This window comes from Mirounga leonina, unplaced genomic scaffold, assembly GCF_011800145.1.
Source record: "Mirounga leonina isolate KUSES-001 unplaced genomic scaffold, KU_Mleo_1.0 Mir_511, whole genome shotgun sequence".
NCBI classification, from domain to species: Eukaryota; Metazoa; Chordata; class Mammalia; order Carnivora; family Phocidae; genus Mirounga; species Mirounga leonina.
In genome coordinates, this window is record NW_023270793.1 from 1 (window position 1) to 14,519 (window position 14,519).

Below are 14,519 nucleotides of genomic sequence, written 5' to 3' on the forward strand. Positions count from 1 at the left end.
GTCCATTCTAGCGGGTGGTCCAGGAGCAGGACGAACTCGCCCACCCGCCCCTCCCAGCCCCTGCAGGGCCAGGGGAGGATCCCTGAGTCCAACGTGTAAACACCACAGCCGACCCACCAGGTGCCCGGATGCGCAGGGGGTCACGGGCGCCCCCCCGGACCCTCGGGTCAGGGCACGTCGTCAGGCTCTGACCCCAGGCTGAGCCGCATGTCGGGCTGTCCCTTCAGCTCTTGTCTCCGAACACGATGTGGGGGACCCAGCGCCGCCCCGGGAGACGACCAGGCACGAGGGACCACCACGAAGCGCGGGCACCGGCTGACGGGAAGCTGTTCGGGTATTCGGAATGTAAACATGATTCAAGATTCACAGGAAGAAGGAAGAAGCCTCCTCCAGTGGACGGGAAACCCTGAATCACAGCAGGGATGGGTCACGTCTGAGGCACTGCCCACAGGGGCGTCAGGCCCCCCTAGGCGGGACCCAGATGGGCAGGGGGTGAGCCTCGGTGTTGAACACGTAGGCGTCCAGGCTGAGCAGGTCTGGGTCGTCGGAGAAGAGCAGATACAGGTACTTGAGCGTCTCCCCCAGAAAGAAGCTCTCCATCTTATCCCTGGGCTGGGGATTGAGGGGATCCTGGACGTTGCTGATGGAGGAGTAGCCGCCCGAGGGGACCTGTGCGAAGGCGAGACCGCGGGGTCACGGCTGCAGGCACGGCCGGCCCCCCACCCCGGGCTCGGCCCTCGGGGTGCGGGCCCGGCAGCCGGACGGCCCCCTCCCCGAGTCTCCCTGCCTCACCGGGGCGCGCGCGGCCCAGGGCAGGGCCTGGGGGGGGTGACCCCAAGGTGCACCAGGGGACCGGCCCCCCTGGAGGCCAGCCACAGTTCACGACACCCCCTCAGTGGTGCCAGCCCCCCTCAGCTGACCTGATGGAAAGCGCCGCCTCCGAAACTCGGAGGCCGCCTCCCGAAGGCTCCGAGATCACCTGAGGAGTCCAGACCCCACCGCCTCCCACACCACAGGGCAGAGGTCAAGCTCTGGCTCTGCCAGGGTGGGTGGTGGGCCCTGGACAGGGCGTGACCTCCTCAGAGCCAGGGCCCCGGCGGCAGGACGGGCGGCAGGGCCCCCAGCACGGTGGGGGCAGGGCCAGGTCATGGCGCCGTCGGGGAGCGGTGGCCCCGAGGTCATCCCGGGGTGGAGAAGGGCTGCCCCGGGCACACGGGGGATCCGGGAAGGATGTGCCCGTGCACATGGGGCCCCGGCAGGGGCCCTCCCCACAGAGCCTGGTCCCTCGAGACGCGACCGAGGGACACCCCGGCCCCCACGCGCCCCGAACTCCCGAGGCCACGGCGAGCCCGCGCACCCACCCCCCACCCCCGCGGCCCAGGGCGAGGTGGCCGGTGAGGAGCCGGGGACGCCGACCGGGCGGCGGGCAGGCGGCTCACCCGCGTGTACGTGTTGAAGCTCTGCAGGATCTGCCAGCCCCAGTCCTGGTACTTGGGGTCCCCCGTGAGGCGGTGCAGGTAGAACAAGCTCTCCACCGTCTCGGGCCGCAGCAGGTTGTGCTTGTCGGCCGGCTGGGACGCGGAACACGGGCTGAGCTCAGGCGAGGCCCCCACGCGCCCCCCACACCAGAGCCCGGCCCCGGCTCACCTTGACCTGCACGTCCTTCTGGTCGCTCTGGGGGTACAGGTTGAAGTGCACGATTTCGGGGCTCAGCCCCGTCTCCATCTGGCGGTTCATCTGGTAGCAGGTGTCCATGAGCGCCCGGGCCAGCTCCATGTGGTCAGAGGGCAGGCCGTGGTGGGCGCCCAGAGCCAGCGTCCCTGGCAGGAAGCATACCAGGTGGTCCTGAAATCAGAGCGTGTCCTCACCACCGCTGAGTCTGTGGCCGCACGGGGCGGGGGGCGGCAGCACCGGGTCCAGCGCTGTCTCGGGCCTCCCACGTCCCCAGGAGCCGACGAGCCCGAGCGGGGACGCCTCAGGGTCCACTCGGGCACGCGACTCGACTACAGGCCCAGCACTTGGGGCTCAACGGGAGCAGGGGAGAAGGCGGTGGCAGGACACCCCCTCCCCCTCCCGGGAGAGCAGATGCTGACCCGGGCCTCCCCCCGACCCTCCGCCCGACCCCACGAACACCAATGGGGCACCGCAGTCCCGGTGGCAGGAGACCAGGGCAGAGGGGGGAGGGAGGGTCCCTGGGAGGCGGGGAGCCGGGACCCTGGGGGAGCGGCCAGGGGCCCATCGCAGACCCAGCTCCCCCTCAGCTCCCGCTGCCGTCGTGGAGACACGCAGGCCACGCAGCCCAGCCACACGCCCCACGGCCGGAACTGCATCGCTCCCTGCAACGCCCGGACTCACGACTCCGTCGCGGTTCAGGACACGCAGGAGGGTGCCGAAGCCTCCCGCCCCCGACACCCCACCTGGCTCGCGCACACGCTCACCATCTTGGCACTGAAGCGGCCGTGGGCGAGCTCCCCCACAAAGGTGAGCTTCCTGGGCTCAGACCTGCGCAGCAGGTGCCTCTTGATTCCCTCGATGGCTTCGAGGTAGTCTTCCACTAACCTGGGCAGAGCGGCAGGGCCCGTCAGCTCCGGCCAGGCGGGCGCACGGACCCCCCGCCCCCGTCGCCCAGGAGCGGCCGCACGGCTGTGAGCTGCCACGCACACGCTAGTGGCCGAGAGGCCTGGCCCCGTCTGGGGTGGCGCCGGGCCAGCCCGGAGGAGGCTCGCGGCCGCCAGCGGCGTGGGGCATAGGGCTGTGCCTTCTGCTCCCGAGGAGGGTCGTTCCTCTCAACCGGCCCCGAGGGACACCCAAGCCCAGCCTCCGCAGAGCCCCAGGACCCCGACGTCCCCGCAGGCTCCCCAGATGTGACGCCCTTGTCCCTGCCCGCAGGGGTCGGCCCGGAGCTGCCCCCGGGGGTTCTGGGTGCCCGTCACCCCCAGGCTCGAGACTTCGGGGATTTCCGGTTCCCTCACGAGGGTGAGCTCTGTCTTCCACACCGTGGGACGACGCGGCTACGCATCGTGCCGCCCCCCCCCGCCGCCCCCCCGGGAAAGCCCGTATTCTAAGCGACCGACGGTAAGCGCGGGAGGCCCAGCTGTTCCCGGCCGCCTTCTGCTGGGGAGCGCGTGCACACGGTGGCCCCCACAACCCCGGGGGGGACCGCTCAGCTGGTGAGCTGGGGGCCCCTCGGCCAGGCGCAGACCCCGGGCCCCGCCTGGCGCGGAAGGGCCATGGGGCTCAGCGACCAGCCAGGTCCCCGGCCCTCGGCCCACGGGCTGTGCTTGGAAGAAACGCATCCCCCGCGGAGGGGCCGAGCGCGGGCCCGGCACGGCTGCGGCTGCCTGACCGAGACCCGGGCGCCAGCGGAGCCGCGGGGACCCCGCCCCAACGCAGCAGAAACCGGCCTCACTGGGTCTCCTTCTTTCCGCCCTGGATCCACTGCTTCAGCAGGTACTCGTAGTAGCTGTCGGCCCTGGCGCCCAACGTGAACACGCCCATGTGTGTGAAGAGGCCGCTGTGCGTGTTGATGAACATGGGCACCAGCCCGTCCTTCTTGCCCGACAGCGAGTGGACGCGCCTCGTCACCTCCTCCGCAGCCTCCTGGGGCACACGAGGGGAGAGCGGGGCTGAGCGAGGGGGCGGGCAAGCTGCAGAGAGGGGCTGCGCTGGCTCGCCCCCACGGGACGGATCCGCGCCCCGTGGAGGAGAGGGCGGGCCGGCGTCCCGGCCCGCGGCGTCCCCCAGCCCAGCTGCCCGACAGAGGCTTCTGAGACTGGCCCAGGCCCCGCGGCGACCCAGTCCGGCTCCCTCACGCGTGGCCGCCTCGAGGGGCGGGCAGATGACACGGCCCCGATGACAGGGCCCGACTCATCCTCCAGACAGGGGGACCGTGTCTGAAAACCACAGCCCTGGCCCCCACGACCTCCTGCCCAGGTGCGGCCGGCTGCTCCCACTTGCTGGAGCGAAGGCAGGCAGGGCTGCTTCCGCGCCCGGACTCGCGGCTCATCCCCACGCTGAGCTCAGGACCCCGCGAGGGGAGCCCCTTCCTGGGCTCGACCCGACACACATGCCCACACCCGCCTCGAGCCCTCTCTTGTCCCCAGCATCGGGCTGCGGCCGCCTGACACACGTGCTGAGCTGCTGGACCAGGGGCCAGCGATGGGAAGACCACCACGCCGTCCACAGGCGGGGAGGGGCCCGCACGCACGTCACTGCCCAGGACACACGCGCGGGGCCGGCAAGGACTCGGGAACGCCGCGTGTCATCGGTACAGAAATCAAATCCACGGCGAGGCACCCTGAAGCGCCCGACGTGACGGCCGTCTCCGAAGGCTGACCGACCGACCACGCGCCGGCCGCCGTGGAAGAACCGGAGCCCCGAGCGTGGCGAGACCCTGCTGGTGGGAGCACCCTCTCACGACCCCCACGGCGCCGGCCGCGGGAACGGACGCGTGGACACGGGCCGCGGCACAGAGGAATGCTGTGGGCGCCTTCCACACGGAAGAAAACCCCACCTGCAGCGAACGAACCGGACGCGGGCGGCCCGAGCACGACCCCAGCACGCGGGCCCACACTCGCCGGGAGGGAGCGTCAGGGGCGCGGCTGCTGCCGAAGGGGACGGCGTCGTGCTGGCGACAGAGCGCGCCAACGACCACAGCTGGGGAACGCGGTGCCAGGTCCACGCGAGGAGCCACGATTTCACTTGAATCACGACTCTGTGCTTCTCAAAGAGAGGGGAACGGCCCCCACGCGGCGCCGAGTCCACACGCTCCCCCTCGAGGACCGCGGCACCGCCGAACGGGGCCGAGGACGCACCGACGAGAACGGCCAACCACGGGCGGTCGAGTGAGAAAAACCGCGCGCGGCTCCCTCGTTTGCGCCTCACCCCCCCCTCCCGGCGCGGCCGCCGCTGCCCCCCCACCCTGCGGCACGTGGGAGGCTGGCGGCTGGCACCCTGAGGACGCGGGCCTGCAGCAGGGCAGGGCCGGGCGGGGACTCGGCCCCCAGGCGCCGCCTCGACGCCCCGGCCTCTGTTCTCACTGAGAGAGCGGGATCTGCCGAGGAGAAACGGCCCAGGGCCGCCCCGCACGCGAGCCCGCACCTCCTGCGGCGAGCCGGCCGCACTCCCGGCCAGCAGCCCGGCCCCTCCGTACCTGAAACTTCTTACTGCCCGTGAGGCGCGAGAGCTCCCGGAACTCCAGCTGAATGCTCGTGACCTCGGCCACCGTGCTGTCCGAGGTCCAGCGGGGCGGGTGGGCGGCCCCGGTGCCGATGTTCACGTCGGAGTAGGGGATCTTGGAGGGCGTCTGGAACGCAGGCATGAGCCGATTCCCAAAATCCTCCTGATACACAACACAGCGAGGAATCAAGGCTCCCTGCCGCACGGCGGCCTCGCCTCCGTTCCACGACGCCAGCCCGTCCCCCGGCTCCGCCCGGTCACGCGGACACGGACTTTGCTGGCTGCCCGTGGCCTCGACACTCCACGGCAGCCAAACCGAGCTGGCCTCGAGGATTTCCGGGAGTTGCCCTGCAAGTCGCGGTGCCCACAGGCTGCGCGACGCCCGCTCACGTGCACGCGCGGAAACCGGGCTCCACGGGACGGGACCACGGAGGACCGGGAACCGACAGGCCCCTCCCCTCCCCTCCCCCCTCCCCTCCCCCACCGAGCCCCGGGAGCCCAGCGACAACCGCTCGCACGCTCGCGCTCGGGGCTGCTCTCCCCGCAGGCGTGAGTCCCCCCGGCGCCGGGACACTCACGGCCTTCTTCAGGAAGAGGTCGTCCCCAGACAGGTGGTAGGCGCTCAGCAGCCCGCCCAGGATGCGGATCGTGCTCTCAAACAGGTTGACGTCCACGTCTTTCTGGAAACGCAGCTTCTTAGACACCCACTTCCTGGCCTCTTCAAACTCTGCGACACGGAAGAGCGTGGGAGGGGAGCGGGTCAGTGGTCCCAGCACGCCCCCGTGACCTCTCGCTCGGGGGGCCCCCTGCATTCTCGTGTCGCTCTTTCTCCCGCAGGCTCCCCACGTCGTGTCCTGCGGCCAGGGAAGGAGCCCTCGCGTCCTCACGCGCACAGACAAGAGGGGGCCGGGGTGCACTCGAGAGCACAGGCGCAACACGGCGGAACAGAGGGCCGCGTGAGTGATTCGGTGGGAAAACGGACCTTATCAATGCAGAAACAACCAAAGACCCGCGAGCTCCAAGCCACCCGACCTGCGAGGCGTAAGGAGGCCGTGAGGGAGAGACCCGGGGCGCTGACAGCCTACCGGATCCCGTGCCACCTCCCGCCACAGAGCCCCTTCCGGCTGCAACAGAGGATCCGGCTGGAACCGCCCCTGGACGCCGCGGCCCACGTCCGCAGCGGGTGTCCTGAGCGTCCCCCGGGCGCCCGACGTCAAGCGGCAAAGCACCTGCCCACGCCCAGCACGTCCGGAGGGAGAGCGCGACAGCGTTTGCCCCCTCCCGCTCACGGCTCGCTCGCCCGCTCGCCCGAGAGTCACCCGAGGAGAACTTGGCCGCGTGCTAGGGAACGAGCAGATACCTTTCCTCAGACCTAAAATCCACATGGTGTCCAGGGCGTCAATCAGCGTCAGGCCCAGGCCAAACCACTCGCTGAAGGACCTGGACACAGGTTTCAGCTCGTCGTGGCCCCAGGCGAACTTGCGGTACCCGGCCCACGCGTGGCGGAAGGCATCGATCACGGCCCTCTGACGCTCGTTCGGGGAAGCTGGAAGGAAGACAGCAGGTCACCGGGACCGGCCCCGGTCAGGGTTCACACGGGGCCCCTCTGCAGCCCCAAGCTGAATGGGGCACGGTGAGGGGGGGGCCCTGTCCAGGGCTGTGGGGCAGCAGTCGATGGTGCCGAAGGTCGGGGCCGCACGGCTGGACACGTCTGCCAAGGTGGCGAGGCCTCCGGGGCCTGCAAGGTCCGCCCGGCCCGGGCCCGTCCGCCTCCACCAGGGGCCCGGCGGGCACGACCCTCTGGGGGTCCGATGCGAGAGGGCCCGATGGCTGCGCCGTGCCCTCTGGCTTCGGGAGCGTCGAGCGTGCCGGCTGCTGCCGACCCGGACGGGAGCGCCTCATCTTCCAGGTGTCCCCGCCGCACCTCCTCACCCCGGGCGCTTTCAAAGAGGAAATAACATGGAGCAGATGTCCCCGAGGCCCCATGTCGCCTTTCCGGGGTGCCCTCGTGACTGATGTGGGGCAGAAGGTCTCTGCTCTCCACACCTGGGAGGACGGGGCACGAGTTACAGAGTCACCGCGTGGACAAAACCGTGCGCGTCCGGGGCTGCACCGCACGTGTTCTCTCGGGGTTGTCTGAGGCCCATCCGTGTTGATACCCGCGGCTCTGACCGTGTCCTCCAAGCCGCACGATCACTCTGTCTCCCCCACGTGCCCGGGGCCGTGCGTCCCGGCTCCGGGCTCCCTCGTCCCCCTTCCTTCGGAGGCAACAGCAGCTGGGACCAGAGGGCCACAGCCCGGGCCCCGAGTCGGGTGAGCTTGCGCGAGCCCCGCTCCACCAGGCACGTGGCCTTGGCCGTGACAGGCCTAACCTCAGTTCTCCGATCTGTGGAATGGGGATACGACCGGCGGGTGACCTCAGAGGGCACCGTGAGATCCGAAGCAGACAGGCTGCACGGGGCTTACAAAGCACCCATGCCCGGAAGGCCCTCCAGTACGGCTGCCACCACGGGAGACCCCGCAGACCTGCCGGGAGACCCCGTCCGGCCTGGGTGCCGGTGCAGAGGGGTCGGCTGTGTCTCCACATTCCCCAGGCGCCCCGGCCCCCACGCCCCGTGGCACAGACCCAGGCGGGGAACCGGAGAAACGAGCATCCTGCCCACACGGGCGGCCCGTGGCTGCAGCGACGGGCCACCAAGGAGCCCGGTGTCATCGCCAAGGCTCTCTGGGCGTCCGCACACCCTCTCCGTCAGAATGTCCAGGTGAGGCCCAACAGGGTGCAGGTGGGGCCTTACCTGCTTGGTTCTGAATCCCGGGGGCCTGTGAGGAAGGCTTGGGGGGGGCCTCTGCCTTTCTCGAAGGAAGTTCGGTGCCGGGCTGCGGCTCAATCACCGCTCCCCTCCAGCTTCGGGGAGAGAAGGAAGAGCAATCAGCCAGCTTGAGGGCGGAGATGCAAACGTCCCAAGGTCCCCCCGACCCGGCGGGCCTCCCTGCCGCCCTCCACTCCAGGCAGGACAAGCAGGAGAAGGCGGGGCCCGCTCCCACCAGGGTCCCGCTCTGGATCCTGCCTGCTCCGAAAGCAAGATGTACTTTAGACGTTGTGCTCATTCTCCTCCTCTTTGGTTTTCAGAAACGTCAGATACGCGGGCCTCAACGTTTCTGCACGTCCAGCCTCCACGGACGCTCCTCGTACCTGACCGCTGTTCTCTGTGTGTTTTCTTCCCGACGAGCGTCGCCCACCGCCTCGTCCCTCCGCTGGGTGTCGTCCTGCCTCCGGTCCTCGGAGTCTTTACCGGGGGCTCGAATCTGCAGGTTGGGTGGTCGCCGTCGGAAATGCCTTCTAGGCTTCTAGATAGAAATAAGAGTCACCCGCAAAAACACTTCAATTGCCTGTGGGCTGCTCTTCCTTTTCCCCTGAGACGCTCCCCCTATCAGACCCAACCCCGCGGACTGTGTGAACTGGCTAGCAGCACACGGCCCCAGAGGAAATTCCTTTCGTTTTTCATCACACCACGCAGATTTGGCCAGGAGATCCTGACTCGCCATCTCCTGGCCCCGGCCGACCGGGATGGAGACTGTTCCAACGGGCTGGCGTGGCCCTGGATGGCGGGTTAAACTCCTGGTCCGGGATGCTTCCAGGCTGTCACAGACCCTAAAGGTAGCAAGACAGGTTCAGGACACGTCCCCGTGGATGGAGCCGGAGAGAACACTGTTGCGGGCCTGGGCCCTGGGTTCCTGCACTTCATCCTTGAACGCTGTGGCGAGGGACGGGCGCCGGGTCCAGGGACAGAGGGTAGGGGCCCGGGAGCAGCCAGTCCTCAGCAGAGGGAGGGCGGGGAGAGGCGCCTCCTCCAGAGGACGGGAAGGAGGCCCCCTTGGGAATCGGAAAAAACCTGTGCTTCTCAGTAGCCACAGAACCTGGGAAGATGTTCTCGTCGTAAAGACACCAGTGACAGCGAGCTGGGACCCCCGTGGCCAGGAGAACGGGGTCTGGCCGAAACAAAGCACCGACGGGGGACCGTGCTGGAGTCCGAGCGAGAGAGAAAGTGCAAGTGGCCTCCACAGGGGGCTCCCAGTCCAGAGGCCTGGACCAGGGGAGACGTGCATATTAACCCCTTAGCGCCCAGGCCCCTGCTGGACACCAGAGACCGGATCACGGACCTCCCGAAACACCTCTGGAAGCGTTTCAATGGGGAAACGAGCCTGGCTGGCTCTGCTTTCCTTACGTTTACGGGAGAGTCTGTGTGCAAAGGAGTGGCCAAAAGAAGGAGAAGAGACGCCTGTTGGCTCTACGAGGGAAAAGACCCGCTTTTTCACCCACAGCCCCTGAATGGGACAGTCTGGAGAGTGGCCTCCTGCTGCTCGCCAGGGCAGCCCCGTAGGGCCCGGCCTGGACCGATCCCGGCCCCCTGCCCCGTCCAGACCCGCTGAAGCTTCGACTCCCTGAGCAAGCCCAGCCCCCCTTCCCTTGGGCACTTTCATTCAACTCGAGCCGGGCTCTCCTGACTCTACCCAGAACCAAACGGCTTCTCGGCCTCAGGCTGCAATTCAGTGTCCCACCCTCACAGAGGCTTCCCTGAGAAGCCTGGGGACCGGCTCTTATCCCTCACGGCAGCCACCGCTCTCTTCCTCGCAGGATGTCCGCCACGGGCCACCTGCCTGCTCCCGCCAGCCCGCAGCTCCTCGAGACAGGGGTCGGGTCCGTTTTGCTCACCAGCTAACCCAGGATCTGGCACGCTGGCCGGTGTTCAAGAAGAACGAAGGAAAGAGTATTCCTCTTTCCCGCCCCAAGTGTCATCCTACCGGCTCAGCACAAGGAGCGTGCGAGGCTCCAGCATCACACAGATGGTGAGAGAGAGGATTCTTCCCCGTCTGCTTGAAACACCACATACTGTTTTGAAAGGCCCGCGTGTCGGACCCGGGCGACGACCCCACGTGTAGGTGCCCCACAGTACCTGAGGTAAAACCCCTGGGAAGTTTTCTGGATTAGCGTCTGCTTTCTGAGGAGCTGGCAACACGGGCGGATCCGCAGGCCTCACCTTCCGCTCTTCTGCTGACCGGCCGTTCACAGCTAAACAAGAGAATGGGTTGGATCCCCAGCAGGCCACACAGCCTGGAGGAGACTCAAAGCCTGTCACAGAGCACGTCCAGGCAGGCGTGATTCCTTACGAAAGGACACCAGCGACCAGAGAAGGTCCAAGGGCGGCCGAGGGAATCAAACCTTTTTCAAAGCCCTTGGCGGTTCTGATCCTTAACCCTAACCCACACCCCGCAAATACGTGGCCTTAACCTCTTCCCTTCCAGCGACTACGAAGGGTTGCAAGCGGGCCCCTGGCTTGAGCCCCCTGCGGCGGCTCCTCAGCCTTCCTGCTGAACGCCAGCCAGGACCGTAACAGAGAAATTCACCAGCATTCTCTACTTGCTCGCCAGAACTCTGCCCGGGCCTTTGCACACACACGGGAACACGTGTGAGGAAGTTCACGGGGTGTGTGTGGACCGAGCTTGCGACCTCAGGACCTCCGCTTCTCTGCGAGGCAGAGGGGATGGAGATGCCGGGACTTGCCACCGCCAGACGCTACGGAAGCAGCCCCACGAGGGGAAACTCACAACCGTGTTCTGGCCACGTGGATCGAAACGCTCTACCCGCTGACCTTCCAGGTGGACTGCGAGACCCTCCTGCCCGGTCGGCCCTCAGTGACACACACAGGTCACGTTAAGGCACACGTGTAGCTGATACCTCTCCACTGGTCAGCCACGCCGATGTAGGACACGAGTCCACAGAGCATCAGAAACGTGAGCAAGAAGAGGATCACGTTGCGCTGTAATCGCGACAGCTGCTTCCATTTCTGGGGGGGGGGGGGGGGGAGAATGAGGCTTTTGACCGAAAGCGACACAACTGGGAACCTCTCCAGCCGCTGCCAGTTCAGAAAGGACAGCCAGCAACTCCCCGGGCCCGGTTTCGGCACCGGGGGAGGCGCCCTCTCGCCAGGGACGGGCGAGCCGCGATCGCCGGCGGGACCTCGCACCTGCCCAACGCGCGGCGCGGACGCCCCGCAGCCCGAGACCGCCGGGAACGCTGCCGAGCGGGCACGGGCTGGGCTCCTGCCTCGCCGCCCCGAGGGACAGCTCTCAGCGCGGGCGGCCGCGCGCCGCCCCCACCCCGCGGAGCTCGGGCCCCAAAGACCGCCGCAGGCCGGCTCCATCGCCCCCTGGGCCCGGGGCCCCGGACCCCGCGACCCCGGGACCCCGCGACCCCGCGACCCCGGGCTGGACCCTCACCCTCCAGCACGAGCGCCGCCGCCAGCTTTTGCTGCCGTCGTAGCTCCGGCCGAGGCTCAGCGTCACCGAGATGAAGTCCCGCTGCGGCGCCGGCGGCGGCGTCGGATACATGACAGCGGCGGAGGCGGCCCGGGCGGCCCCGCCCACTGGCGGCGTCAGGAGGCCGGGCTCTGAGAGGGGCCGGGGGCGTCGCCGGCCCGACACCCGCGGGCAGCCATCGCAGCGCCGCCAACACCCCGCCCATCGCGTGCGCGGCCAATGCGCCTGCGCCGCGCCTTCCTAGCCCCCACTGCGCCTGCGCCCGCCCTCGCGGGCCCTGCGCGCCTGTTTACGTCCCACCGCGCCGGCGCACGGCCGCACCGTGACCTCACGCCCTCAGCGCTTGCCCGCCCGCGCCTGCGCACAGTGTCCCGCCGGCGCGCAGCCTGGGCCTGGGCTCGGCGGGGTCTCTCGGGGCCCGGCCGGCGCTCCGCGCCCGCTGGGCGCCCCGGGGCCCGACTCCGCGGCCCGGCAGAGTCCCCGGCCCGGGCAGCAGGCGGAGTCGGGGCAGGCAGGGCGGCGGCCCTCCGGCTCCATCCTCGGGGCCCGACGGCCCTCGGGGCGCGCGGACGGCCGCTGCAGCGAGCGGTGCGCGCGGTTCCCTTCGGCGGAGGCGCGGAAGGGCGGCGCAGGCCCGTGGCGCCGAGGGTCTGCCCGGCTCCGGGCCCTGCCCGGGGCTTGCCGCCGCCGCACCTCGAACTCGGCCCCTGCGCGGCGCTCTGCGGGCCAGGCTCCTTGGGTGAGCCCGCCGCCCCGCAGGCCCGGCGGCAGCAGTTCTGCGTGTGCGTCCTGCTCAGCACCGGGGCTGGCCTGAGCCTGCCCCCGAGAGGGCCTCGTGCTCTCCCGCCCCCGTCCCTTCTAGAGACCCCCTCCGCCGGTGTCTCCCCACACCCAACTCCGCAGGCGGCGCCGGCCGGGCCCGGATGCCTCCTTCCTGCACGTCCCGTTGGCAGGCGGACGGTGGGATCTGGAGGGTGTCACCAGGCTCCCAAGCTGAGAGTGCAGGAGCCCTCCCCTGGAGCGCTGGCTCGGGGGGCAGGTTCTGGGCCCACCCCCGGGTGTCTGACCCACCGGGTTGTCTCCGGCCGCTCGGAGACCCCGGCGGAGAGCTGGGCGGGAGCGCGAGGGGATTCCCGGGCAGCCCAGAGCCGGAGCGGCTCGGGGTGTGGACTCCTGTTCCCTTGCAGGGACAGAGCCGGGAACACCAGGTTGTCGTTCCCACGACGTGTGCTGGTCAGAAGCTGCACTCGCCAGGCCAGGGGTCAATCACGGCATCTTGAGTTTATTGGAAATCCGCCCTCCTCCCCACCCCCGCTGTCGTTCTGTGGGAAATCAAAGAGTTCGGGGCAGTCTTTCAAAAGCCAGGGGTGTCGTGATCGGTGGTCTGGGGTTAGAGGCTCTAAAGGTAGCCTGAGGGACAGACGGCGTTGTGGGGAGGGGCCGTGCTGCCTCGAGTGCCCAGGAGGCACAGGAACGCACACCTGTGAGAAAGCACTTCAGAGCCCTCCCGGCGTTCCTGGTTTGGTGGCGCCCCGCGATCTTGTAAGAGGGACACGGTGAAGGGCCCCGGGGGCCCCTCTGTGCTATGTTTGAAACTCGATGGAAAGGTGTAATTACTTTCAAATAAACCGTGCCCTTCAAAGCAAGCTGCTTCATAGTCTTTTCCACCTAGTGTAGAAAAGAGGTTGCAGGGTTGCTCAGCTGTGGGCAGGACCCCGGACCCGGACCCGGACCTCCACCTTGGCCGACCCTCCTCTGTCCGGGCCCTCTGCTTGCCTGTGGAGCAGCTGGGAGAAGGGTCCTGAGGCACACGGTGCAACTCTGAGGTTTGCAAAGGGCGGGCAGGACCTGGGTGGGAGCGAAGTCTTCCTCTGGGCTTTGGGCGGGGCCCTGCCCCTGCCCTCTTGCCCAGGTCAGGGTGCATGGACAGGTCTACCGCCCCCTGCAAGCTGCTGGGGGAATCAGCTGCATGTGAACCCGCTGTCCAGGGAACGTGCTCCCCCTGGGGAGAGCACAGCTTGCACGGGGGTGTGGGCTGCCGTGGAGGGGGTGGGGGCAGGTGGCCAGGCTTGGCAGCAGGCTGCGATTCATGCCGCTGTCCACGTCAGTGGGGAGGTTGGCGCCCCTGTGTTGCTTTCCGGAGGGGAGAGAAGGCACGGGGGCCCGGCGCAGCAAGGCCAGGCAGGGGCTCAGGGCCTGGGCCTGCGGGTTTCCCCCAGCCTCTGTCAGGGTGCGGGGGTGCAGTGCAGGGCTTGTGGACCCATAGGTGGGGCTGTGGCTCCAGAGAGCGCGGGAGGACGTGAGCACCGAGACCTGTCGGAAGCTGCTGGCAAGCTGGTCGAGGGCTGGAGCTCCCTGGCTGGTCATATTTCAGCTTGAACCACCATGTGAGGCCACCGGCGTTGGTCCCGCTGGTTCTTGGCGGAAGCACGTACAGTTCAGCAGCCCGAACCAACCGCAGACGGGGCCGAGCGGCCGGGGCGTCCGAGGGAAATTGAGAGGATCCAGCTTTAGGTGTGCAGGCTGCGTGTGGGTTGGGGGTGGTGGGAAGTTGGGGGGCTGGGCTGCGAACCCTCCCCCAGCCTCGCCGCAGGTACGGTTCAGCTGCTAGAGGGAGGGAGGGGGCGGCGCCTCAGACGCGGTGCCCTGTGAGGGAGAGACGCCGGCCCCTCCCTCTCCTTGCCTCTTCTGTGCCTCTGCAGGAAAGCTGGAGCGGCTGGCGCTCCTCAGCAAGCGGGTGTGCGTGTAGGGCTGGACGGGCCATCGGTCCTCCGGGGGGCCTCTGTTCTGAGCGAGGACGCCACACCTCTGCCTCCCGCCCACACCCCACAGCCTGGAGCGCAGACAAAGAGCCCTTGTTGGTCCCCAGCCCGCCTGGGGTCATTTGTGTCCACGGTACCGGTGATGGGAGGGGCCCCACCCCAGTGGAGGTACCCGTGTCCTGCCCCTCAGGCCCCTGGGGTTGGCAGCTCTGGGAGTGAGTCAGGGCTGCAGAGCCCTGGCCTGGTTCTCATCCAGGATGA

General features: G+C 68.8%; 1 protein-coding gene across 1 annotated transcript; it reads right to left on the minus strand.

Moving 5' to 3' along the window:
• On the minus strand, positions 1 to 13,863 carry MAN1B1 (mannosidase alpha class 1B member 1). Its single transcript, XM_034990291.1, has 15 exons — positions 13,654 to 13,863; positions 11,854 to 12,285; positions 11,458 to 11,736; positions 10,916 to 11,024; positions 10,134 to 10,249; positions 8,372 to 8,526; positions 7,974 to 8,083; positions 6,539 to 6,724; positions 5,757 to 5,905; positions 5,153 to 5,341; positions 3,410 to 3,600; positions 2,439 to 2,559; positions 1,648 to 1,845; positions 1,440 to 1,571; positions 1 to 669 (listed from the first exon to the last, which is right to left on the minus strand). Exons 1-15 carry the CDS (start codon positions 13,861 to 13,863, stop codon positions 457 to 459), a joined length of 2,790 nt encoding a protein of 929 aa, XP_034846182.1. The 3' UTR covers positions 1 to 456.
• Between the last annotated feature and the right edge of the window lie 656 nt (positions 13,864 to 14,519).

Coding starts and splice junctions, on each gene's coding strand:
- MAN1B1 (XM_034990291.1), bottom strand. CDS start 13,863: ATGACCAGCCAGGGAGCTCCAGCCCTCGACCAGCTTGCCAGCAGCTTC. Junction 11,737..11,853: donor CGGCGGGACACTGTGCGCAG/GCGCGGGCGGGC, acceptor AGTGGGGGCTAG/GAAGGCGCGGCGCAGGCGCA. Junction 670..1,439: donor GCTTCAACACGTACACGCGG/GTGAGCCGCCTG, acceptor GCCTTCGCACAG/GTCCCCTCGGGCGGCTACTC.